The sequence below is a fragment of the Eubalaena glacialis genome, chromosome 11 (genome assembly GCF_028564815.1).
Source record: "Eubalaena glacialis isolate mEubGla1 chromosome 11, mEubGla1.1.hap2.+ XY, whole genome shotgun sequence".
In the NCBI taxonomy this organism is placed as follows: Eukaryota; Metazoa; Chordata; class Mammalia; order Artiodactyla; family Balaenidae; genus Eubalaena; species Eubalaena glacialis.
This window is the reverse complement of record NC_083726.1, coordinates 66,990,987-67,018,068: the sequence shown is the minus strand read 5'-3', so window position 1 is coordinate 67,018,068 and position 27,082 is coordinate 66,990,987. Positions and strand designations below refer to the sequence as shown.

The following is a 27,082-nucleotide window of genomic DNA, read 5'->3' as shown; positions in this document are numbered from 1 at the left end:
CCTGGAACAGCGCCGACGTATTTATGCCACCTGAAGCTCTGAGCCTATCAACCTCATGATCTGTGAGATGTTTCCTCTTTATGTCTCTTTTGAGGAGCAGACGTGTTCACAGGAGTCCCGCTGCAGCATTGCTTGATGTAAAGGGAGGATGTTCCCTGAATACCCTCTATATGGTGTCGAACACTTGGTGGCCATCTCCCAACAGATCAGCAGCAACATACCATCCAAACATAGGATCAGATAAGAATGCACTGTGTAGACCAACGCCGTCCAATAGAACTTTCTGCAATGAGGGAAATGTTCAGTATCCGCACCGTCCATTCCCATAGCCCTGGGGCTATTGAGTGCTGAAAATGCGGCGAGTGCAGTTGAAGAGCTTAATGTTTACTTTTATTTAATTGTAATGAATTTTAATGTAAATAGTCACATGCAGCTACCTTACTGAACAGCACAGATGTAGATCCAAGACTTGGAATGTGAAAACTTAAAATCACTTTCTCCTAAGTGGGTGCATTCTTCTCTGTTTACCTGGAAAAGTTGATTGTAACACACGGCCTTGGAGATTTTGTGTTCCTCTGGATCATCTATAAAAATGCTAAATAAGAGTCTCCTAACAGTTTCTAAGGACATGTCTTCACACTTCTCCTGCCAGAGCCTGTGTCTGTTTAGGCAGCTGCTGGTTTCCTTTCTCTAAGCCCATTCACTTTTCTTGACAAAACGGCCCTCAAGCCCCTCCCCCAATTCTTCTATTCCCTTCCCATCCCCCACTGACACATTTGGTTTGAAATCTTTTCAGATGCTTCTGAAAAATTAAATCACATCCACAGGTTCCTAGGCCAACTTATCGTAAATAAATACATTGGTTATGTTTTCCTTGCATGATTTTCCCTGCAGATGACCATGTGTGTCTTTGGTTAGTTATTTTTGCTTGTGTGTTTAACGAAAGCCGCCCTTTATCATAAACCCCCCTTTCTTTGGAAATGGAGGGGGTACCTTGGCTCCTCAGGGCCCTTTGGGAGTCCTGTATATTCATAGGAGTCACTCGAAGTTTGCCAAGTCACTGGCACAGCATTTCAAATACAAGACACATTTTTGTCAACAGCTGCCTGGCTTCCTATTCTTGAGGGTCTAAGGTAAGGGCCACACAGAAATGGACCCAACACATGTCACTGAATGTTTCCTGAGAGTAGAGCCCTGTTGGATCCAGCACCTCCAATTTCTCTATCCCAAGGCCTACTTTAGGAATGGGAATCTCCCTTACATCCACTTTAATAGAGAGCTGGCATGACTAGCTGTCATTTGTCAGCCCACTCAGCTCAATAGGAAGCAGTATAGTGTAGCAGGTAATTAATGGCTTCTGGAGCCAGCTGCCAAGGGTTCAAACCCTATCTCTCACTTACCACCACTGTGGCTTCGGGCAAATTATCCCCTCTGTGAAATGAAGGTAATAGTCGTCCATCTCCCCTAGGGTCCTTATAAGGATAAAGCAAGCTGGTTTGCATAAAGCATTTATTTACGGCAGTACTTGCCACAAAGTAAGTGCTACGTAAGTATGTGCCATCTTTATTACCATAAGCAGAGCTTTCTTCATTGGTTTATTTGACAAATTTCTGGCAAACTTTTTTTCTCTTTGGAAATCACTCAGGAGGCACTCTTCAAAGCTTTCTTTGCTGCTTTATTCCCAGATTTAACCAGATCTATCGTATGTTCCAAGCTTCCCTGTTGGCCTCATTCAGATTCTCCTATTTCTTCCAGTCGGCCAGAGAAGGGTTTTCCTATCTCCCAGAATCTTGTTTATTTGGCATTTTTGGTACAGACCTTCCTAGCTTTCCAATAACATAGTTTAAAAAGGTTGAGATTTATGAATGTCTACCTTCACATTCTCTCATTCTAAAACAGAAAAGATGATAACATTGTCTCCCAATTCAGCCCCAGGGAACCTCACTTTTTCTCATCCTCCCAGCTGCTGGACTTCCCTTTGGGACTGGACTGAGCTGTCACGGGCCCCAGGGCTGAGGAACTGGCGTTCTCAGTGGGTCCTGTCATGTTCCCTGGGGAAGGCAGGTCCAGGGGAGCGCTGGGAGGGTGAAGATAGTACAAAGACAGATGCACTTTATTGATAAGGCAACAGCATTACGCCCAGCTGCGGCAGAGACCCCATCCGGCCAAGGCCACACTGGGGCGGGGGTGTGATTCGCATTGAGACACAGGCTGAGGTGTCCCTTCTCCTCCTCCTGATGGGTCAGTGGGGTGACAACCCAGGGGAGCAAGGCAGGGATCTGGGATCTGGACATGCTCTGTCTAAAACCCAGGGCTTCCTCCAGGGATGAGGTCAGCCACGAGGGGAATGGGACATGGCGTCTGAGCTCAAGCATGATGTATTGAAAACAGCACTGGACCCTAAGTCCAAAGCCCGGGTCCAGTCCTGGGGCTGCTTTGAACTAGTTACATGAGCTTGGGTGAGTCACACCTTCTCCTCAGCGTCAGTTTTCTTTAACAAGGGGATTGAACTGGGTCAGAGATTTTCAAGCCCTTTCTACCACTGACTTGACAACTGGACCAATGTGTTCTGCAGCTACAATCAAATCCCAAGGGTCTCTCCCTAATTTGTAAAATAACAACAACAGTAATTAACATGTAGAATTTTCACAACGTACGTCCTCATCACCCATAAATATCGCTTCATCAGTGGTGCCTACTACCCGTTATATTAGAATGTGGTACCAAGTGGAGCCTGAAGACAACTCCCATCTAACAGACAGCAGACTGAGTCTAAGGACGGTTCTGCAATAGGGACAGTGGCTGTCAGATGAAGAAACACTGGCCAGCAGACACTGGCGGCTGCCGTGGAGGTAAGCTGGTTTGCTCCCGGGGTCTTCAGGGAACAGCGGACGCAGGCAGAGGGGCATCCTGCTGACACCACCTCCTCCAGGCTGAGACAGCAAGTGCGGCTGCACCCCCCAAACTTGAGTATGATCTGAAGGGCCCTCTGTCGCTCCTGGAGGAGCCCTCTCTGCTCTGCTCCCGCATGCTTGCCACCCACGCCCCAGAGAAGCCCAGCCGCGTACACGGGCCGTGAGTGCCCACCTCCTGAGCTGCTCTGCACATGGGGAGTTTGAGGTTCGGTGCCCCTACCCCGCCCTGCCTCACAGGTCCCTTTTGACGTCAGGGTGTGGGGTGGGAATAAGGAACTACCCCGCCTGACTCCCCCGCGAAGTGCTCTCACTGACCAGCCACGAGGCCAACCCGCTGTCCCCCGACCCGGGGTGCTGGAGCACTGCCTTCTGCTTCTCCGGGGGACAGCAGTGTTAGAAGCGGAACTAGGCGGGCAGGGAGGGCTTGGGCTTTGGGGGTCTGGAAATTCCTCTCCCCCATCCCACCCTGCCAGGTGGGAAAGATGAGGCCCCGCTGGTAAGCAGAGCAGCACCTGCTTCTCCAGACTGTTGGCGGGGCTCAGACAGTGGGCTGACCTCTGGGTCACCACCCTTGGCCATCCCAGGGTCAGGCCCCTTCGGCGACCTCGGCCGCTGCGCAGGGGCTCTGGAGCCTGCGGCCGGTTCTCTCTCTGGGGTGGGAGGTAAGGCACTGGCAGGGTGAGGGTGAGGATGGTGCCCATGACTCTCTGAAGCCTGGGGGCCATTCAGTCCTGCCATGTGGATTGTTGGAGGGAGAGCCCCTCCTCGGCCAACCCCTTAGCTCCAGGCTGAGGAGCCATGGGCTTGGCGGCAGGACGGGTGTGGCCTCCATCTACTACTCTTATGTTCAGGCTGGGTTTGCCTGTCCCCTCACTGCCTGGGCCCTGCTCTCTTCCCTCCTTGGCCTCTCAGCACATGGGTTCTGGGCCAGTGGCCCCCGCCATGGGGAGAAAGCCCATCTTACCACAGCTACTTCCAGGGAGAATGTTACCATGGCGATGGGATGAAGGTGGGCACCGTGGGGTTAGGCAAATGCCCTTTGGCTAGCAGAGGATGAGGGGAAGCTGTGACCTTAGTCACCTTGGTTTTGGTCTTCCTTGGTAGTGAGTGTCCTAGGCAGGCCAGGGTAGGAAGGCAGAGGGAGAAGGCCCCATCGTGGCACACTGCCCTGGGGCAGAACAGGACAGACCGGCAGCAGGATGAGGTGGGGGTCATGGGTCAGTGTTTATCGTGGGTGGGGCAAAGGAAGGGTGATCCCACCAGGCTCTGGACGTGTGGGCCTGGAGCTGGGTAGAGGTGAGGGTATCTCTGTCCCTGAGGAATGGCTGCATCTCTCCCACCTGCCTGTTCCCTCGGCACCAGCCAGCAGCCACTTCTGGAGTGTGGGAGGGGGCATCCCCGGGCACGGGCCCACCTTCAGCCTCTGCCCTCTGCCCCCCACTTGAGATTCTTTGTCAAATAAAGAGCAATTCCTCATGACTGAGGTCTCGAGGGACTGGGGGCAGCCCTTGGCCTGCAGGTAAGGGGGACCTGGTGTTAGATTGGGCAGGAGAGAGGATGGGCTGGGCGGGGAGGGGAAGTGGGTAGAGGAGGGGCTGAACTCCAGAAGGGGTGGGAAGAGCTGCTGGGCAGCCTCCGGCCCCAGAGAGGCAACCCCGCCCAGGCGCCAGGGCAGGCTGCCCTACTCAGGAGATCTCGTTGCCAAACACCTCGAGCACGAGGGGCGTGAGCTTCATGCTGCACTCGGGCTGGAAGGAGAGGGAGCGGTACTGCTTGGAGTGCTCCTCGTTCAGGCTACGCAGGTCCGCTAGCTTCTGGATCATCTTGGCGTAGAGCAGGTGGCTGCCTGGGGGTGGGTGGCGGCAGCGGATGTAGGTCTGCAGCGTGTTGGACAGGCGGTCCTGGATGGCCTCGACCAGCGCAGCGTCCTGCACCCCGGGACGGTCTGTGGGCAGAGAGGCGGGCGAGGAGCTCTGAGCCAGCTCCCTTACCGTTCAGCCCAACCCCCGGCCCTCACAGACAGACACCCAGCCTCAGCATCCTCCCAGGTCACTCCTGGATGCCTGCTGACCTGTGACACCACAGTCCTCCCCAACCCCTCGACCACTTCCCATTGCATTTAGGATCAAGTCTCAGGTCCGTTTGCGGGCCATCTGGGCCTGTCCCCACCTATTCTCTCTCCTTCTGTCTCTGTGCTCCATCTTTCATGAGGACCCCGATGAGCCATGCTCTCTGCACTCCAGGCTTCACATTTGTGTTCCTTCTGCCCAGCACTCAGCTTTTTTACCTTTGCCTGACTCTTGCTGACCCTTCAGGTAACAGCTTAAAGGACCTTCCTCAAGAAGGCGATTCCTGATGACCCCGTACCTCCATGCCCCAGACGACATCAGGTTCCCACTTTCTGCTATACCCTCTGTAGCATCATGTACTTCTTTATTTTTAAAATGAAGTATTTGTTTAATGGCTCTTTCTACACTTCCTGGGAAAGAAGTCTGTGTCCTGGTTGCTGCTGAGTCCCTATGCCCAGCATCGTGCCTGGTTCCTGACAGAAGCCCAGTAAATCATTGCTGAGTGAATGAACGAATGAATGAGTGAATGCTCACTGGCCAGGAAGAGGGGTGCCCATGTCCTTTCCTTGGGCCCCCAGCTCAGGAAAGCGTCCCTGGAGAAAGGCCACTGGCTTGTTCCCTGAACACAGTCCCAGTGGAGGCCTCATCAGCAATGCAGCATCCCCAGAACCACAAGACCTCCCTCCTCGGCTTCTCTCCCTCTTCCCACCCCAAACAGGCAGAAGAGCTCAAGGATCACAGCACCCTGCCTCCAAAATCAGTCAGCTAAACTGTCTGTCAGGCCAGCAGAACCTCCTATCAGGCCCCAGGCTTTTGTGCCCTATCCCCAGGGGGCCTCAAGTGTCAGCAGAGGTCAGTCCAGTTCACACAAGAGCAGAGCTTGAGTACTGTCTGTGGCCTGAGAAACCCCATCTCTTTGGTTCCTCAGAATCCCACCCATGAGTCACCAATGGTCTTGCTAGGGCGAGGCCAAGGGCAGTGAGGGAACCGTCAACATACACACAGCACACGGGCAGGGCAAACCCAGCAAAGTGGGTGTTTCCTTGTTGGTCTCTCCTTGTGCTCACTCCTCCCTCCAAACCTCCCTGCTGGCCCTCAGCGGGCCTCCCCCCTTCCCGCTCCCCACACTGCTAGGTACCTGGGGAGACAATGCAGATGGCCATGAGCAGCACGTGCTCCTCCTCATGCAAGTTCAGCTTCTTCAGCCCCACCTGGAACTTGATGAGGGGCTCAATCAGTTCCAGGCTGTGTCCGGCTATGAGAGAGAACGGCCAGCCGCTGTGGGCACCCCCAGGACCACCCACCCCACCCTACCTCCGGCCTGACCCTCACCCTTCTCTCCCTGGTGCTGCCTCACTCCCTCTGATGTGCCTGGTGGGGCCCATGACCCCAGGAGGGGTGGAGCTGGGGCAGGAGGAGGCAGAGCCTAGCCGCACCTTTGGTCACATCACTGACTTGGTACTTGAAGTCCGGGCTGCCGCAGGTCCAGGACATGTCGTCCATGGTGAAGGACTGGTTGGAGCGCAGCATGATGACCTCAATGGCACTCGACTTCAGCAGCACGATCTGGTCCTCAGGGGTGAGGTCTCTGCCAGGGAGGGGGAGGGGGCGGGGGCGGGGGGGGGGGAGGAAGGTCAGGTTACTGGTCAAGACCATCAAGTCATGCAAATCAGTGCAGTGCTTTGACAGGTATACACCTGCCAGGTGACCAGCATGTGCCCTGGGTCCTCCATCGAGGAGCTTGCAGCCTGGTTGGAAAGAACGAGACTGTTTCTTGAGGGAGAATGACTTGAGAACAACTCAAAGCTGTGACCAAATGTCAACCGATGTAGCTTAGCTACTAAGACAGGGAAGACCCAGTGACTTTCCAGGGTCTCCAAGGTGGGAGCAGCCATGGCTCTTCTAGGGTCAGGAAGATAGAGCCTGAAGAAGCTCCCAGGGCTATAGCATGAATATGGTCGTCTGCAAAAGCATGGCCAGAGCCATCCCCAATGGCTCCCATGCTTTCTTTCCCTCTCCCTCTCCCCGCCCTTCGGTCCTTCCAGTAGTGAAGTCAACTCTGTCTCCAGGACATCTCTGGACTCCCACTCCCACTGGGCTGCTCTGATTCAGAGCTCCATCATCTTTTTCAGTTGCCTCTTACTGGACTCCTGGAGTCAAGCCTCTCGTTCACCTTTCTTACTACTGCTACAGGGACGTGTCACTCCTGCGCTCAGAAATCCCCACTGACTATCAAATGCCCCAGGATCAAGCCCATACGCCATAACTGGGCTCCAAACTGTCTTTCCAGCCCCCGTTCCCATCACAGACTCTACCAACGCTCCATTCTAACAGCATCGGACTACTCCACATTCAGATGCTAGGCATTCTCATGCCACCATGCCTTTGAACGTGGGGCAGCTCCAGCTTAGAGCACCCATCTTCTGCTCCACCCCACCTTTCCAGTCCTGAATCCAGTGAGGTCTCCCTTGGATCCCTCCACCCTTCGATTCTCTTCATAGAATTAGAGCCATTCCTTTACGACCTGCTGCACATTGCCTGTAATCCTATTTTGCCCTTTCCCCTTCTTTGCCTCTGTCCTTAGATACTTGTCTCTGGCTCTTCATCGTAAGCTACTTGAGGGCCAGCACCACCTCTTAATTACATTAGTGTTGCTCTCACACTGTTCATTGAGCCCTGAGCATGAAGAGAGGGTCAATAGCTATGTGTTGGTGAGTCAAAAGGCTCTTGACTAGTTCCACTATTCTGAGTCACGAGCTGGGCTTGTCTGAACAATGACAAGGAAAAGTCAGGACCCACAGATCAAATTGCTTCCTCTTTTTCCTCCCTTTCTCTTTCTGTGTATTTCCTCCTGGATATCCTGTCGATGGGCTGTCGTCCCCTGTGGCTGCACTTTGGAAAGTAAAAAGGTGGGAAACGGATATTAACTGATGAGAGTCCCGTACCAACAGGTGATGGATGAGGAGGCGTGAAAGGGCTTGCATGATTAGATGACCACCAAAGGGCCTGCACTGAAGGAAAATCACAAAGTGCTAGGGTTGGAAGGCCCCACTTAGAGGCTATGTGGTCCAATTCCTTCCTCAGCATTCCTGACAGACGGCTCTCACACAGCCTCTAAAGGACTCCCCCAGTGCTAGGGAGCTCCTGGCCTCTGGATACAGCCATGGGGTGCTTGGCCTTTGGGTTAATAGCCTCTTCTCTTGAGCTCTAAGCCACGTGATCACACACTTATCCATTGCTTGTAGTTCTGTCCTCTCAAGGAACACAGAACCAGACCTCTCCATTAGCCGCGGGACATCCCTTTAACCATTTAAGGAAAGCCACCATGTCCCTCCTTGCCTTTTCTCTGGAATAAATAGCCCTGATGCCATGGCATCTAGATGTCTCACCATCCTTGTCACCTTTTTCTGGGTGCTCAATCCACATTGAAAAAACAAAAACTAACACCACCCTCATTTGGGTTTTAATTCATTATACGAGTAAAACATGTTCATTGTCAAATCTTTGGAAAATACAGTCTCCCACCCACCTATTTTTGGGCATTTTGGTTGCTTCTAAGTTTTGCTGTTATAAGGAATTCCGCGAGGAACATCTCTGCACATAACCTTTTGTTCAATGGCCCACTCAAAATGGATGGCCAGCAGTGAACAAACATCCCATGGGTGCCTGGCTAGAGAGATTTCAGCGGGATCACTGCCTGCTGTGATCCAGACATATTACTTCTATGAAAGCAAACCTAGAATGACCTCAAATTACCACCCACAGCCTGGAAATACAGGGACTTTCTAAGTGCAGCTCACAGCTAGAAGTGGAAATGGTAGTGGGTGGCGGTAGCAGTGGAGATAAAGGGGAACTCAGTAAGAGACCTCGTTCCTGCTGTGATGGGCACCAGCTCCGGCTCTGGGCCTCCTCCCTGGACCTGAGTAATATTTACAACCTGATCAGTTTCCACACCTGTGGCCACTTCTGGGCACCTGTGAGGTGCTCTGGGGATGTCTCGTCTTCCCCACCCCCCTAGGCAGGGTCCAGCCTCTCCCCATCTGCCTTCCCTCGGTACCTCTTGGCGCCCTTATCTCTTCACCGCGGCTATTCATATGTCTATCTCTTCCATCAGACGCTGAACCTCTGCAGGCCAGGGACTGTGTCCTAGTCATCTTTTATCCCTCACAGTTTATGTCATAAGCAAGCTGATTGTTGGACAGATGAATAAGTGAATATAGAGGAAAGGGCATAGGAGGAGGGAAGCACTAGGACCCCAGGCCTCTGACCCAGGAAGGAGCCCCTGGGGATGGAAATGGCAGTGAGGTTGAAGGCGTTTAGCCCTCTGGGGCTGTTTGGGCCTGGTCCCTCATGCACCCCTCTGGGCAGTGAAACCTGTGGTCCTTGGCTCTCGGATCCAAGACGGCTCCTGGCCATGGAGTCGCTGCTCCTGACACCACTTCCTCCATGCATTTCTTTTGCAGGGCTGAAGGAGGGGGATTTGTGGGGTGCAGACCGAGAGGCTGAGGGAGAAGAGGTGGGAGCCAGGGGCAGGGACAAGGCCACACCACAGGGCAGTCCACACCCAGCACAGCCCATGCAGTCCCGCCCACGCTGGAATCTTGTCCTGTACTCTCCCCTCCACTCACCCACACAGAAGTCTCATCCTGCCCTCCCCACACCCTCCACCCGCGCCTCCAGGCAGCAAGATCAAAGCCACCAGGGACGCAGACACTGTTCTTTCACTTCTTGGAAAAACGGAACCTCTAAGTGCAGGAACCGGCAGAACCAGAGAACTGTTGGGCTGCCCCCGCCTGGGTCCTGCGGAAGCCTGGGCTCTGGCCCCCGTCCTGGTGCAGCATCAGCTCCACCCATTCCCAGAGAGCATCCGCGTAAATGTTCCCACAGAGCTCTTGCTGAAGCCTCTCCATTTTTGTTGGAAAACATTCCACTTTGGGACTTCTCAAGACATGCTGAAGCCAGAAAAGTTAACCCAAGCGTGTTTAGGATCGATTTAATTGATTTTGCCTCCATAGCTGGGTGGCTCCAATACCTGCTCATATATACCTCACTTCGGCCAGGACTGCAGGGCTAGACCAGGGAACTCTGGAGGATGAGGCTTGAAAGGGAAGGAAGGGGGTAGACTTCAGCTCATCCTTGGGGAGAGGAATTGAGGGGCAGGTGGTGCTATTTTGTGGGAGGGTATATGTGGCGAAGGAAAGGGATGGGGGCCAAGAGAAAAACTGGGGCTCAGGTTACTTAGTGGAGGGGGCTGCATTGGGGTAATCTGGTTAAATGGGTCATTTTCTTTTTAGGACAGTTTTCCCATGTGGGCAATCCCAGCTACCAAACCTTAGCATCTGGACAGGGCTTCAGGTGCCCTCTGGTCCAGCTCCCCACTAGGCAAGGTTTGGGGACTGGGTAGATGAGAGCTGCTCCTCCTGGAAGTAGGATGAGAGCCACCTGCTACAGTGTATCCATCAACACCTTGAAGTGTTTTTTCTCTAGCTGTTTACACAAAACAAGACTTTGGGAACATGGTGCAGTTTGCAAACAGTAACGAGAAGAGTGGGGGAGGGAGCTGGAACTTGTACTAAGCGGAATGTTGTCATCAGTTCCAAGGAAAGACTCTGGAGGGTAAATCCCAGGCCCAGTGCGATGCTGACCCCACAGGTGACACCCGTTCTGCCTGCAGAGTGGCCTTTACTCTTTTTGATGCAACCAAAATGTGCGATACAGCAAGAGTGTCTCAACACCATTTGATGGTTTCTCTCCTTTATAATTTTCACATTAATTCCAGGAAAGAATATTGGTGAATCCCTGGTATTTGAATTGGTGCGAGGCATAAAATAACACAGAGCAGGTTGTCTCAGGACAGAAACAAACTGGGATGCGCTGGGTTTAGCTCTGTGAATTACCATCATTTAGCTGGCAATCAATGCAGCAATTTAGACAGTAGCTGATGGCTTCCCTACGCACCAGAGATTCACCAAACAATAAATGGCACCTCGTGTTAGCTTCCATCCAGAGCTGGCCAACGTCCAGTCATTTTCCAGCTCCCAGTATTCTAGCACTGAATCCAAGCATCAGTATTGAGGAAGCATTCTACCCCTTCTGCTACAGCTCTAACTATTGCTACTACTTGAAATGATGAGAGTATTGCTTGATATTAATTAATTTCTTTCTTGTTTTTTGGCCACGCCACGTGGCGTTCGGGATCTTAGTTCCCCCACCAGGGATTCCCCCTGCAGTGGAAGGTGGATCTTTAACCACTGGACCGCCAGGGAAGTTTATTCATTTATTTCTTGACCACAATGTATATCTATTTGATGACAATGTTCCAAATGAACTTTTAGAAAGAATGAAGCTATTGATATACATAAATATAGATGTAACTGCCTCCCAACATATCTACTAAAAGCATCAACTTTTATGTACTTTTAAGAATATTTAACACTGCATGACCATTTAAATATAAGTATTATAGATAACATTATTACCAAAACAATGGAACATTTGAATGAATGAATGAAATTTGTATGAATGAATCCATAAGGGAGGGTCTTTACTCCAGTAGAACTCCTCATACTTACCTACTTTGGCAAAAAAGACCTCAGTATGATTAGGAAACAGCCTTGGGTGAAGGGTAAATTGGGTGAAAGATGCCCAGGTTATATGTACAAGTGCGTCTCCCTCTAGGATTCCTAAATTACATCACAAGCCCAACCCTTTTTCCTCTCTATCACTTCATCCTGGTTTCAGAATTGGGTGTGCAGGATTAATGTAGGTTTAATTTAAAAGGATAATATGAGGAATAGATCCAAGGCAGCTGGAGTGGACACAGCAGTGAACTAAGAGTTCTTAACCCGGCTCTGACACGCGGGCTCCAACACTAGAAATCCTGGTGTTGGCCATTGAACCTCACTGGGCTCCTGTTCCATCACATAGAAAGTGTAAGGGATGGATGGCTCTCCAGTGCTGGCCTGCCGAGTAATGCTGGATGGGCTGCACTTCTTAAATACAGATTCCTGGGCCTTGCCCAGAGATTCTGACTTAGGAGGTCTGGGGTAGGGCCTGAGGCTGTATTTTGGGAAGCAGTAGATTGGTAATTTCCGAGCCTTCTTCGGGCTCAGTCTAGGATTCTCACTCTGTTCCCTGGATGTCCCAGAAGCTCCTTACCTGAACCCTGGGATCATCTTGGCAAAGCCGATGACCTTTTGGATACTGTAACTGACCAGGTCAGCCAGGTGGGGCAGCATGGAGAGCTGGGACAGGTCCAAGGTCACAGAAGGGTCATCAGAGTCTTCTTCACTCAGATCCAGGTTGGAGAAGCCAGTTGGCTCCATCGTATCTGGGGAAGGATGAGGGAAGAGAAGGAACTACTTGAGCCAGGCTTCCTTCTGTGAGGCCCCGCGAGGCCCTCCTACACCCTGGCAGCAGGGCCAGCTGGGAATCCCACAGTCACCACCTCTCTCCAAGGTCACTTCAGCCCAGGCTTCCCCCGAGGGTTCCCTGTGTCTTCCTTCAGCAGAGTGGGGCAGGAAAATCAAATATCAGAGACACTCTGAGATAAGAGACTTCTTTAAAATGTGATTTTACATGTTGTTCCTAATGATCTCAAATCAAAGATACACTTGGAACCAATAAACTTGTGGAAAACAATGTTCAACCTCACTAGTGATCAAAGAATGGCCAAGAAGAACATCTACTTTTCACCTCTAAACTAGAAGCAAGTACATTTATATGTTGACACCAGTGTTTGTAAAGATGCAGGGAATTAGGCAATCCTTGTGCAGCGCTGGGGTGTAAAGGAGGCATACATTTGTGCAGCTAATCTAGAAAGCTATTTGACCGTGAGGGTCAAAAGCCTACAATTATGTACACTCTATGACCAGTAATCTTACTTCCATGAATTCAACGTAAGGAAAAATTCAGAATAAGTGCAAATATTTAGCCACAAGCATACTGTTATCTTAATGAAGAGCTGGGAAAAAAAATCTAGATATCCAGTGATAGGGGTTTAGATATGTTATTGTACATTATACCCCAGAATACTATGCAGCCTTTAAAAATTATATTCTAGGTGTGTACTGAATGGTATGAAGATATGACATAATATACTATCAAGACAAAAAAGCAAGCTACAAGACTGCGTATAGCACAATTCCATTTCTGAACATATACATGTGTTAAAAAAAAATTGGGAAAAGATACATCACAGTGTTAACCGTGATTATCTTTGGGTGGTAGGATTAAAGATTATATATAATATATATAATATACATAATTTAGTTTATATTTTCTGAATGTCTACAATGAACACATATTACTTTTATATAATAATTTTTTAAAAGTTAAAAATGTTAACTAGTTTGAATTTTTCAATAAATATATGCTATACTGAACATACCATGGGGGGGTGGTAAACACCTCAAATTAATTAACCTATGAGAAGAAATCAAAACTTCTAAATAATATAAAATTATTATGAAAAGTTGAAGTACAGACCAATGTATAGCATGCAGATTGGCCCTCTTTCTTTTTTCCCCCCGGCTGTGCCGCCAGGCTTGTGGGATCTTTGTTTTCCGACCAGGGATTGAACCCGCGCCCTCGGCAGTGAAAGTGCAGAGTCCTAACCACTGGACCACCAGGGAAGTCCCCAGATTGACCCTCATTGATAAAAATGAATATACCATAAAGTAAAAAGAGCAGGAAAGTGGGTAGAGAAAATTACCACAGGGGAGGGGTTACTGCAAGGTTAACTACAAGGTGAGGGGCTCAGAGGATCAGTTATCTGTGCAGTGGTCAATGCAGGTGAGTAGACACACGGCCAACTCCACTGTTATCTCTGTCTAGTTGACACAGGGAGCCCTCCCACCTACTCTGGATCTGGGCACAGATCCATCAATGGGTCTGGAAGTACCACATCTGAGGATACTAGTTCCCCAGAGGGGAGGGGGCTTTTCCATCCCTGCCTTTCTACAGGCCCCAACCAGAGGGCAGCTGGGTTGGGTGAGAGGTAGAAGGATGAAGGCAAGGGCAGGGGGAAGACGAGACAGGAAGATGAAGAGGAAGGTAGGAAAGGACTATAAGAGGAAAGCAAGGATGAGCTGGAAGGGACAGGTCCTCCAGGGCCTTAGGGGCCCCCCAGGGCTTGAGGGGAAGGCGGGCTGTAGTGGGACCCACATTTTCTCCTTCCATGCTGAATTCCACCTTCCAAAGACTCAGGCTCTGGTGACTGTAGTTAACAGCACTGTTTGTTATATTTGAAAGTTGCTAAGAGAGTACGTCTTAAAAGTTATCACAGGGGGCTAAACATCTTTGTAACTATGTGAGGTTAACTAAACTTACTGTGGCAATCATTTTGCAATATATACATATATCAAATCATTATGTTATATACCTTAAACGAATACAATGCTATATGTCAATTATATCTCAATAAAACCGGAGAAAACAAAACCCAAAATGAAACAAACAAACAAAAAAACCCCAAGGGCCCGGGCGTAAAGTACCCTTTAAAGGAATCCGGTCACTCCCAGGGAGGGAGCCAGGGGCATAAGCCTGGCTTAGAGGAAAGAACAGAGGCTCTGCAGGCAGACCCTGCCCACCGGACCCCTGTTTGGCCTCTTCCTCAGCGTCCTGCACGTGGGCCCTCAGGAAAGCCCCGCCTCTTCTCTAAGAAAGGTTTTTTTCTGAGGACGTTGTGTGGCACACAGTAGGTAAGTGCTGTCCTTCCAGCTGCAGCCAAGGACAGGTGGGCTGGGGAAGCTCTGGGCTCTCTGGGGAGGGGGGGGCATGCAATGCCACTTACCTGGAGAGGAGGTATAGCGATCTGAGCAGGAGGACGATGAGTTTCCAGAGAAGCTGGGCGTGTGTATCAACCAAGGCCCTGAGGGATGCTTCCCTTCATTCCCACCCTCTCGAACCGGAGGCTGGAGGGAAAGGTGGAGGGTCAGAGGCCCACACTTGGGGGTCACCTTCTTACCCCAGCCCTGATCTCCGACAGGAGGGGGAGTCCTCCCCAGTGTCAGAAGGCCAGAGCAGCCTCCGTCCCTTCCCAGGTTCTGCGCCCAGATCCCCCTTTGCCCTCCGTCCCCCTCGGAGCCCGGGCTCTGCTGGTGGCTCAGGCTGTACCCGGAACTGGCTGAAGTCGGCGTAGGTGGGGTCATAGGTCTTGTGGTGGGCGTCCAGCAGGATGGCGATGATGTGTTGCTGCTCCTCGGACAGCTTCGGCCGCAGGCTGTCCTTCAAGGCCTCCTCTTCCTTCCTCTTGAGGATCATCTCCCGCTTCCGCTGCACCTCTTCATCAGTCAGGATGACTGTGGGGTGGGAAGGGGGTGTCAGGAGGGCTCCCCTGCAGCGCCTCCAAGGAACCTTCCTCCAGGTGTAAAGGCACGAGATGGAAGGGGCTGTGCCTCACACTTGGAGCTCACCGGGCCGTCCGGCCACGGGGACCCCAAGCCCACAATACGAATGGAAGATTGCGTGTTCTATGTTGAAAAGGCAGGCGCATGAGAGAGGAGATAGAGGATTTGGGAGGTGGGATGCTTGGGCATTGTTAGGGAGCCTGGGATCTCAATAACAAGGTGTCTGACTCTGCACAGACTGAGCTCTCCAGGCTTTTGTTTGCTTGTTTCTAAAATGAGAAGTTTGGATCATATGATCTCTTCTAAGTCCCTGTTTTGTTCCTTCCTCCATAAAGCATGCGTATGTGGGGATCCTACCTCAAAGGACCGACTGCCTTGAGACCTGAATGCAGGCCTAGCACAGAGCAGATGCTCACTAAACGTTTGTTCTTGTCGCTTCTACCCCCTCCTTGTATTCCCTGATCCTGAGGGAGACACTGGGGGGAGGGAGGGTGCACAGTCACGGCGACAGAGGCTAGGAGGTGCTGAGAAGACCTCACATGGCCTTCCCCACATCCAAGTTTCCAGGCTTGTGATCTACTATGACCGACGTAGAAAGACTTTGCCTCTTTGGTTGGGCCAAAACAACCCCTGCCTCAGCCAGTCCAGTCTTGAAATGACTGCCCAAGGAAGTTTTCGAGTCCTCTGGAAGTCCCCAAGCATAGCAGCTCACAGCTCTAATCTGGGAAGCTCTCTCCAGCGGCTGGCCAGTGTATCCAACCTCAGGGATCCCCGGCCCCCTGCAGGCTGCGCAGGGGCTCCGGGCCTCCCCGTGCTGGGGTAGCTGCCGGGAGGGCGGGGCTGGGAGCAAGGATGCTTAGCACAGCAGCTGGGCACACAGACCTCCCGGCTGGGGCTTGCAGAGCACTGATGGCAGGAGTGGGCGCTGGAGCCCTCGGCCTGCAGCTGCTTGCTCTGTGCTGGTCTTGCCAGGGCATCTGTCCACAGAACTGAGAGTTTCACAAGAGCAGGGAAAGGAACCAGAACCCTAGAGTGGGTGGGTGTCCGGCTTCGAGAAAGGCCTATTGGCCTAGGCCCCTTGGGTGGGGGAAGGATGAGAGAAGTTGGCGGGGGTGGGGAGGGAGAGCCTGTCGGGGGTGGGAGTGGGCACAGCAGGAAACGGAAGCCTACTGCGAAAGATGGCCTGTTTCTTCCAGAGCTGGAACAAACTATACCTAGAGGAAGACTGGGGTGGACGCCACGCCCAGGTTACTGACTCACCTGCCCAAAGAGCTGCCAGCCCTCCTCCCACAGAGGGTGTCTGCTCAGACCCCAAGAGATCGAGCAGGGTGGGAGAGGGAGCATCCTATTCAAGGCAGGGTGCAAGGCCCTCGCCTGGGGAAGCCAAGATTAGGCGTCGGGTCTTTCCTGCTCACCTGAGGGGCAGGCGGAGGAGGTGATGAGTCTGGAGCCGGGGGGCTGGCTCTGTGTGCCCACAGGCATGCTTCTCAGCCCTGACAGGGCTCTGATAACCCCCTGTGATTCTAGGATGTCACTCTCCTGCTCAGAAACTTTTTCTGGATCTTTCCTGTTTACCATGCCCCAACCAAAGTCAAGATTCTCCGTGATTTCCCTTCTTCCTAGCTTTCCAACCTCATTTCCCGGGGCCACTGGACACAGCTTCTGCTCTAGTCACGTTGGGATTGCTGACCTGTGAACATGACCTGCTCACTCTTGCCACTGCATTTCTCCTTGTGCTGGATGCCTGTCCAGCTGGGTCTTCTCTCCCCAGCAGCCATGCAAGCTCTGTTGGTTCTCCAGCACCCAGTTCACAGCCCTCTCGTACGACGAGAGGCTTTCTTATTGCCTTGATCTGCAGTGAGCCGTTTTTCCCACACACACTGGCACCCGATCGTTTTTCACTCTGTTACATTTACGGTTAGTACAGGTCCCAGTAAATGCCTTTATAAAGAGAGCCTAAGAAGTTCAAGGTCTCCTTCACTGGAACTGCAGGCTACCTAAGGTTGGGGGCCACATCCTACAATGCCTGTGTCTTCCCCATCAAGGCTAGCCCAGTGGGGCTTCCTCGATAGTCTGATGCACTGGACACCCAACACATCAACATTGGCTGTACCTACTATGTGCTGGTCGTCATCCTGGCTCAGGAAAGAATGGTGAGAAGTATAGCAATGCTGCACGTTCCCTACCATGTCAGAACGGCACACGCCACGTGTCAGTCCACCGGATCACTAAGCAAAGCTTACATTTTTAATTTAAATAATTGTGACTGAAGTATTTTCAAGACAGAATACCTTGTAACAGAACAGTGTAACATCATGTAACCTTTGCTTGATGATTCAGAGGCATCATTCTGAATAATTCTTGGACTTTGCAGGGACAAGGTTATGACCTCAGAATTGTATGGAGCTGTTTTCCTGCACTATATATGACTCAGCCAGCTGTGATTTTGAGTTCTTGTACTACTTTTCATACCAGTCTAGCCCACTCTCTTAAGCTATGTGTTGTCTCTTCTTATTTGTGTGTCTCTAGAAGTATGCCTTTATCCCCCTTAAGAGTTACTTCTAATCTGCTGGGAGCTGGAAATCCTGGTGATCAAGCTGTACGTAATAAAAAATACTGTTAATAAAAATAGAGGTTTATTTGAATGTACCGGGCACTATTATAAGTGCTTCTATATACTAACTCACATTACTTAGTCCTTGTAATAACCCCTAAGGCAGGTACTATTATCCTCACTTTGCAGATGAGGGAACTGAGGCCCAGAGAGGCTATAAAGCTTGTTCAGAGTCATATAGCAAACAAGTGGTGGAGCTGGTATTTGGGCCTGGGCAGTCTGGCTCTACAATCCAAGGTTCTAACCACTACCCCATACTGCCTGTGACTATAATTGGCTATGAATGCTCAGCAGGACCCTGGTCCTCAGCCATGGAGTCCTGACACACAAGGTGTTCCAATCCATCTGAAGAGTGTGAAAAAGTAAATAAAGTCGCAAAGCTTGTAAGTGATTTACCTTAAAAGGAAAAAGTTAAGAGATTTGAAGTTAACCTTATGACACTGATCTTCTCCATCACTTCTAGCAAATAGTGACCACCATCCCATGTGCGGTACTAGAGGAAGAAATGCTAAGATCCACTGGTTTCAAATGAAGGCTGCCAATCCATGGGCCTCCCTCCAGGCAACATTTTCTGGGGACTAATAAGTCATAAGTCTCTCACATATGCAGATGTTGTTGTGACTTACGAAATAAGTCATTTGTTTAAAGGGGCTGTTAATTTCATAGGATTTAAAGAATCATTTTCTCAATGAATTGTGACTAAAAATACCATTATTGTCATGTAGGAGGACACTTTTTTTGTTTGTTTGTTTTATTTTTTGTGTTTTTTTGGCTAAACAATAGAAATTTATTTCTCACTAGGAGGCACATTTTGAAGTTAAAAGCCACTCAAGTTAAAAGCCCATTGATGGGCTCTCCGGTGAATAAAGGACATGAGCTGTGTACATGGGTTTTGTGAAATCCATATGGCTGCTTAGTAGCTTCCCAGGTCCTTGCTGAGTGTGCAAATGGCTTTGCTCAAGTTAATCCCATGCAAGATATTCCCTGTTCCATAAAGTCTAGAATAGAGTTAGGGGGTCAAGATCTGAAAGCACGAACAACTTAAAAACATTTCAGTTTGCCACAGGTGGCCTAAGGACAACATTAGGGAAACAGACATAAAATTTTCCCAAATGAATGACATTGACAATATCAGATTTGGGAGATCTTCCTGATATATAAATCAGTGGGAGACGCAGAGATACAAAGAAACATAATGGGGAGGTAATATTCAATCATTCAACACATATTTACTGAGTACCTACTATGTGCCAGGGGCTGTGCTCATGCTGGGCAGAAAAGATGTACATGTATAAAAACATTAAACAAGTTCACATGTGCAGGCCAGGTCTACAAGAGGCCAGAACTCAACTGTGAAATATCTTGGGCTCCAAGGACATCAAGTCAACCTGGACTCGAAGAGAGAGAGAGTCTTTAGCGGGAGCAAACTCTCTTCCGCCCATATCTTAGGGCCCTAGGCAGTGCCTGGAAATGCACAGTGGAGGAGCTCTGGCTCACTGAGGGGAGTGGGGGGAAAAGGCGGGGGGGCTTTGGAAACACACAGGCCTAGATTATTAGCTTTGGAGGCATGATATTTTAATTTCTCTGAATTTGCTCACCTATCACAAAAAATAAAAAATAAAAACAGAAATATTTACATATTTAGGGATTGTTGTCGGACTTTAACAAGAAAGTACTAGTGCCTGACACTGGTACAGTAAGTGGTCAATAAACATTGGTTCCCACAGGCATCTCCTCCCCTTCTTATGCCTCCTCTAGGAAACAGCCACCTCCTTGTCCCCACCAGAAAGGAGCCTGGGTTTGCAGCTCCCTTCAAAGGAAGCCCTGGGGTGTCCTGTGGTTTTACTAATGTTGACACTCAGTTGTCTCTAGGAGGCTAGGCCTTGGGGATGACAGCCAGCCTGGGTGATAAATACGCAGCTCTCCTAGGGACCTGAGCTGGGGAGTTCCAGGCCCCCCAAAGCTTGGCTAACCTGAGGCAGGAAATAGAGCTCTTCCTGGAGGACCTTCCCTTTGGGGCAGTGGAAAGAATAAGCCTCATGTTGGCCCAACATTTCTATTACAAATGGAGCTCTGGGGCCCAGACCCCAAAAGCGCAGCTCTACCAGCCCATCCCTAACTCAGCACAGCTCCCTGCACTAGCATGGTGAGAGTGGTGGGCACAGGGCTGCCCTGGGCATAGAGCAGGAGGGGGGCACGGGGCTCCGTCCGAGGGACTGAGGCTGAGATTGGGGTGGCTGAGGCACAAAGCTGACCAGGGGCTGGGGGTGGGCATCTGCTTCTGGATTGCTGGCCCCCCACCACGTGGTGTTCCTGGGGTGGGAGCACCCTGAAACACTCAAGGCCTGTTCATCACGGTGGACGCAGTGCTCTCCACGGGGACCAGCAGTGATCTAGGAGGGGACTAAGAGTTGGATTCTATTCCCAACACGCTTTTTGACTCCAATCCTGGTATTAATATTTTTGTCTTTCTGGGTCTCAGATGATTTCTAAGTGTGCTTCCTGTTCTAAGCGGATGGAACATCTCTTTTCTCCTGAGCCATAGGAGAGGCACTTCTGGGACATCAGTGAGGCTGGCCCTGACCAGAACTCCTGTGGCAGAGCCTTACTGAATTTCAGGTGTAACTCTGGGCCATTCTTGGTTGGCTGGAGCCTTAGAACCATGGCCCCCTGCCCTGTGGAGGCTGTGTGCTCAGAGGGGGAAGGGGCAGGGGCAGGGGCAGGGGCAGGGGCAGGGGCGGTGCACGCTGCTTCCTGTTTACGTCCAGTCTAGCACCTTGAACAGAGCAGGCTGCACTAAGCCAACGTGTGAGAAGCTCCACGAGGCACCCAGGCCTTGAGCCTCCATGACTCCAGGATAAACAGGAGTTGGGTGGGGTAGGGGACCTGGGCTAGGAGTGATCAGCGTGCCCAGGCCTGCATGCTCCCATGGGGGCGAGGAGGAACGATGGCCTGGAAGCTTCTTCCAGGGCTGCTGGTGTTGGCTGGGGAGCTGGTATCAGGAGTGAGGGGCCGTGGTCCACCAGAAGGGAGCCTGTCAAGGCCCGAGGAGGCCTCACTGGGGCCGCCACTTGGCCTCTGTTTCCCAAAAACACAGCATTTTTTCCCATCAAGGAAGAAATTTCCCATCCCCTCAGCCCTGTCCTGTGGCCTTTTCCTTGTTCCAGACACATCTCCCCTGTACCCAACCTCTCCAACGCCCACCCCCCGCCCCCCAGAATTGGCCCCATGGCCGGGAGGGCCTCCAGGGGTGGCTGTATCTGAATGTCTCTCCTGAGCCTCCTCAGGCCCATAGCTTAGCAGGGCACGGCCCCCATCCTAGGCCCTGGAAGGGATCAGGGTACAGTTTACAGACGGGGATGAGCAAAAGGCACAGAGCAGGGAATAGTGTGCAGAGGGCACCCATGACCAGGCCAGCCCAGTGCCCTTGCTTCCAGCCCAGGGAGGGCCTGGCCAGCCCTTCCCAGGGTCTACTGAATTCAATGGTTACTCTGGTTACCAAGTAACTGGCACTAGAGCTCAGATGCAAAGTCCAGGGGTTATTTTTAGTTTAGCTTAGTTTTGTTTTGTTTTGTTTTGGCCACGCCACACAGCATGTGGGATCTTAGTTCCCGACCAAGGATCCAACCCGCGCCCCCTGCATTGGAAGCACGGAGTCTTAACCACTGGACCACCAGAGAAGTCCCCAAGGGTTGTTTTTAACAGTGGGTCAGAACATGTTAACCTGCCACATTGGTCCTCTTCTGCAATGCCAGTGCTGGAAAGGAAGTCCTAGAGGATCGCTCCTCTTTTTCAATCTGGAGCTAGAGGGTCCTCCTAGAGTCTAGGGCTTCCCCTTACAGAATCTTTCCACCTAGTCCTGGACACCAGCCCTCGGATCTGCTCACTGGGCCAGAGTGGCTGGAAGGCTAGGGCGGGGCAGAACCCCCATGACAGCCAGGCTCTGAATATTTCTCCTCCCCATCACTCCTGCCCCTCCCCACTCACAGCAGTCCTCTCTCCCAAAGTCCAAAGAACCCTGGGGTCCTTGAGCCTCATCCTTTCCCCGAAGGTCCTGGAAAGAGGCTGCTGTAAGAATGGCGATGACGTCTTAGAGGAAGAAAAACCTGGGGCGGCTCCTGAAGGCAGTGCCCTGCCTGTCCCTCCTCACAGGCCTCGCACAGGAGGGGCCCTTCCTGGGCCTCGGGACACACACACACGGATCCTAAAAAGGCTGGCAGGACTCCTTGGGCCTTTGACCTTGGAGTTCCAGCCGCCCTGCCTGATGCTGCTGGTCCCACTCATGCCCGGACTCCCGACTCAGGCCCCAAATGCCGGCAGCTACAGAAGAAGGGCAAGAGGACATTGCTGGCCAAACCTGCGTAAACCGCAGCCACCTTCCCCCTGACCCTGTCCAGGCCCCGCCCCGGCCCCGCCCCTGGAACTCACACTCCTTCATCATGCCGATGTCCACACAGCGCTTGAGCCGGCAGGCCTGGCAGTGGCGGCGGTTGTCCTTGGTGATGCGGCAGTCTCCATTGAAGGGACAGGTGAACAGTGCCTTCCGCTTCATGCTCCGCCTGCGGAGACAGCACAGACCCTCGTCTGGGTCACCTACTTCCCTCGGCCCTGCCTGTGGGAGAGTGGCCTGAGAGGGCTGTGATCAGGAGACCTGCCAATCCACCCCCCTTCACCCTGCCCCGGGGCTCTATGTCTCCCAAGGAGGATGACGGCCCAGCCCAGTCATTTCCTATTCTGCCCCCATCATTGGTTTTACTTACCTTTACAGTACTCTCCTCCTCCCTTTTTATTACACAGGAAATATGAGTGAATTAGCTAGCAAAAAAAAATTTAATACTGAAATCTGCAGAGTTGCCCTCACTGCCTTTAGTGCCACATGAGAGGTGATGAAGCTGGTCTCAGCTTTAAGTCTTCTAGAGTCAGAGGTCTGTGACTAGAGCATCCCCGGTTCAGGGACAGACATGTGCACAGGTGCACAGAGAAGGGAGAAAGGGCCGAAACCATAGCTTCAGACATCCAGACAACCTGCCCAGAAAGAGAAGCAGCCAGATGAGCAGGTGGGTGCCTTGAGGTTTGGCCTTGGCTTTCCGAAAGGTAGAGGAAGTTAAGAGTTCTGTAAGAACAGAAAACTACCGAAGAGCTCTTAGCTGGCACACCCCACTCCACCCGGCAGCCTATGTAAATTTGTATGTGTGTGTGCGCACGTGTGCATGTGTGTGTGTGTGTGTGCGCACAGGCACGTGTGCAAGCCCAAAGGCTCATTTTCCTAATTCCGGCTTTCTCCCCTGCTCCCAGCCACAGCACATGGGATGTTTATGAGGCTGCATAAAGGACAGCTCCCCAGAGGCTTCTCAGCATCTGTATCCTAGAGGTTCCTCTTACTCTCCCCAGCCCCAGCAAGGGGAGGCCCCAATTTTTCTGCCCCAGGACAGGTGCCAGGATTTAGCTGGGGAAAGATGGTGGCAGAATCACTTTCTCTGTGGGCAGCAGCATCTTCCAAGGAGCTGTGGAGATGCCCAAGTCTTAGAAGCCAAGGTCCAGGCTCAACCCTTTCCCTCTCCTGGAGATGAGCTACCGATATCGTCTTCTCCAGATGTCATATACTAGTTATGTTTTTGGTGAAAAATGACTTATTGTTCACATTCACTAGAACACATACGGATTTAGGACAAACACGTTCATCAGTCGACATGGACATATGGGGACCAAACCAACTTGACCCATGGGAGAAGGGAGAAGAGACTAGAGGAACAGGAAGTCATAGGTAGTCAGACTCTAAGACCCTTAGGGCACCCCTCATTTTATGGATAGGACCCCTGAGGTGAAGAGACTTACTTGAGGCGATTTAGCAAAGAGTTGAGGCTCCCAAGTTGGGACCTTAGGAATGTGAGGCTCAGCTTTTAGCTTCCTGGATTGGACATACTGTTTCATACCCAGAAACTCAAGGAGCTCGATGAAGCTGAGCCCACAGGCGAATGGCTTCAGTCAGCTGGCCCTTGAGCACAGCTCAAGGCAAAGGACACCCAGTAGTCTGGGAAGAGGTGCTGCTGGCTTTGGACCTCGGCCCTGGTACCCTCCCATCACAACCCTCATACCCAAGGGGTCACCAGCAGACTGGGCAATACGGGGAGGTGGAGGAGTGCTGGCTATTCGGGTGGTTTAGCCCCCAGTCCAGCCCACTGAAGGCCATGTCCTGCCCCTGCAGTGACTCCCCAGGGAGAGACTGTATCCCAGGCTCTTGCCTATGGAAACAGAAAGCCTTTCTCCTTGTGCTTCCATACGTTTACCGCAGCTTCCCAGAGGGACAGAAGAACATGGAAGCACCTTGGTTAACCTGAAATGAGATACTGTCATCACCACAGGGCACATCGCTATGTTCCAGGACATGAGATTGGCTCCCCTTTTACTCCTTTCTCTCCTTCCCACTTGGTGGTTCTTGAAGCGCCACCTGTTACCACAAATGCTCAGGCCCCAGAAGGCCCATAATTCTCTAAACCTACTCAAGGACCAGAAGTTTCTAATTAGAGCAAACTCTCATTTCCTCTTTTTTTTTTTAACAACCAGGCATAAAAAAAAAAAAAAAAAACAAACAACCAGGCATTTTGCCTGGGGGCTGAGCTGAGGGGCTTCTCTGTCCTCCTACCCACTGTCTTGTCTGGCTCAGAGGTCACCCTGTTCATTCTCTAGGGCCGCGGGCACCAGGAAGAACACACATCACAGCACCTCTAGACGCATGAGCCAAAGCCTCTCACATCCCTACACTGGGGGCTGAGAGCTTCCCGAGGCCCCAGGAGGGAGGGGGCCCCAGCGTCCTTTCGAGGCCCATCTCTCCTTCCTCAGGCTCTACGGGGCCTGCCCCTGCCCCTCACCAGTGGGCACTTCCCCCAACTGCACATTTGCTTGGAAAAAGATTTTGAAACTTCACTCTCTTTCTTTTATCTTTCTCATGTTGTAAATCTGAAGCCTAACCCAGGCTTCCACACACAGGAGAGTGGAAAATAGCTGCTCAGCCCAACTTGGCCTGACAGCAGCAATGGACTCCAGAGAGGCCGGGGTAGGAGTCCAGAGGATGCAGAGCTGGGTTAAAAGAAAATACTGGGGGAGGGGGACCAGTGTCCTTGCTTTCAACTTTATATTAGGAGTACGAAGCCCAACAGGATTGAGATTGAAAGAGGAGGAGGAAGAGGACCAAGACCATGACAAGGAGGGAGGGACGGAGAGAAAGGAGGTGGTGGAAGGGGGAGGGAAGGAGGGAGGGAAGGAGGGAGGGAGGGAGAGAAAGGAGGTGGTGGAAAGGGGAGGGAAGGAGGGAGGGAGGGAGAGGGAGGGGGAGAGAGACAGAGAGGGAAGGAAGGAAGGAAGGAAAGGAGAAAGGGAGGGAGGGAGGGAGGGAGGAAGAAAGATGTTAAAAATTCTACTGGCCAGGCTCACAGCAGGTCTCAGACGGGGGTGGGGGGGGGGTAAGAATGCAGCCTGTGTTTTTCACCCGTTGCTACACCTTGTCCTGAAGCCCACCAACCTTGTACTGTGTCTGCACATTATTTGAGCAAAGCAGAAAGCAGCCTATAAACATATGGAGCTCTGAAGTTATTATTATGAAAGCATACAGTAACCAGCTCTTCCGTGGCTCCTCGACAGACAGAATCAGAGGCAAGGCGCTGGCTAGTGGCTGGGGAGACGGAGGCTGCACATCACGCACAACGTCGTCACGCTCTGGGCTGTGGGGTCGGCCTTTGGGGAGGGGAAAGCTCTCTCACCAACTCCAGCAGGCAGGCCCAGGCCCTTCCCGGAGCCTGGGTTCTGGAGCCAGCCTTTCTGGCTTGCCTGGCCCAGCATGGCTGTTTGGCAGGACACAGTCTCCCTGGTCTCTGAGGCCCAGTTCTTCCCTGTTCTCCCACCTTCTAAGGGCACTTGCACACATGTGGTTGTCAGCTAGCCTCTGCCCACGAGCACTTAGGGCAGCCAGACTGGCCTGGCTCTGTGCTTTGTCCTGAAGATCCACGCCCTGCCCTGCCTTCCTCCTAACACTAATTGCCTGGGAGCTGGTTTGGTTTTGAGAAACAAGAGCCTTGGGTTTCCAAGGGAGCCCATTTCCTCAGCAGCGCTCTCAGCCTGGACCCTGTCATTCTCTGGATGGTTGGAAATTATACCCCAGCTCAGGAAGGGGGGTAGGGGTGGTGCAACCAGGCTAAATATAGACGCAGTTTCTAGAAAGCCAGGGTGAGAAAGGACATTGACGGATTCTTGCACCAGAGACCAATTCATCAAAACATGAGACAAGCAGCTCACAAAAGCATCAAGCGCCTGGGGCCAGGGTCTCGGGCCTGGGACAGGAGGGTCCTTTTTCAGTAGGTAACCCCGACAGCAGAGACACACCTTGTAAAACCCCAAACTGGGGCCAAATACTAGCTCTGAGCTTTGTCTCCACTGCAGCTCTAGTGTCACAGAAATCCCAGAGCCCAGTCTGGATGCAGATGTCTTACAGAGCTCCTGATATGAAAGGCCTGCCTGTGTGGTCTGATAATGAGACCCACTGGGCACATTTGTGTGTGGTGACATCAAGGGGTTCTCAGCAGGTGGGTTAAAAAAGAAAAACCAACTTTAAGGGAAGGTAGGTTAGCACTGGTAAAGAGCACAGGCCTCTTTTTTGGAGGGCCATTTGGCAATACAGGCATACATTGCGACATCGCAGGTTTGGTTCCAGACCACCGCAATAAAGCCAATATCTCAATAAAGCGTGTCACGCAAATTTTTGGTTTCCCAGTGCATATAAAAGTTATGTTTACACTATATTGTGATCTATTAAGTGTGTAGTGGCATTACATCTACAAAAACAATGAATACACTTTAATTAAAATATACTTTATCATTAAAAACTGTTAATTATCATCTGACAATGCAGGGTTGCCACAAACCTTCAATTTGTAAAAAACACAGTGTCTGCAAAGTGCAATAAAACAAAGCACGATAAAATGAGGTATGCCTGTATCTACCAATATATAAAGTGCACAGAGCCTTTCACACAGTAAAGCCACTTCCAGGAATTCATCCTGTGGGTAGGGACCTGAGAATTGGGTTGAGAAGGAGACTTATTTTTCACTTATGTTCCCTTTTGAACTGTCTACATCTTTTTAA

The 27,082-nt window shown here is 51.4% G+C and overlaps 1 protein-coding gene across 1 annotated transcript in view; it reads right to left on the bottom strand.

Annotated features, from left to right (window-relative positions):
* Window positions 1-1,654: 1,654 nt before the first annotated feature.
* Window positions 1,655-27,082, bottom strand: part of VDR (vitamin D receptor) — a 31,458-nt gene continuing 6,030 nt past the window's right edge. The window contains exons 2-8 of the mRNA XM_061206442.1: window positions 22,376-22,506; window positions 15,101-15,285; window positions 14,778-14,898; window positions 12,143-12,314; window positions 6,421-6,572; window positions 6,123-6,239; window positions 1,655-4,860 (exon numbers count right to left, since the gene is read on the bottom strand). Of these exons, the coding sequence (XP_061062425.1) occupies window positions 4,601-4,860; window positions 6,123-6,239; window positions 6,421-6,572; window positions 12,143-12,314; window positions 14,778-14,898; window positions 15,101-15,285; window positions 22,376-22,506 (1,138 nt within the window). The 3' untranslated portion in view covers window positions 1,655-4,600. The remainder of the gene's footprint in view (window positions 4,861-6,122; window positions 6,240-6,420; window positions 6,573-12,142; window positions 12,315-14,777; window positions 14,899-15,100; window positions 15,286-22,375; window positions 22,507-27,082) is intronic.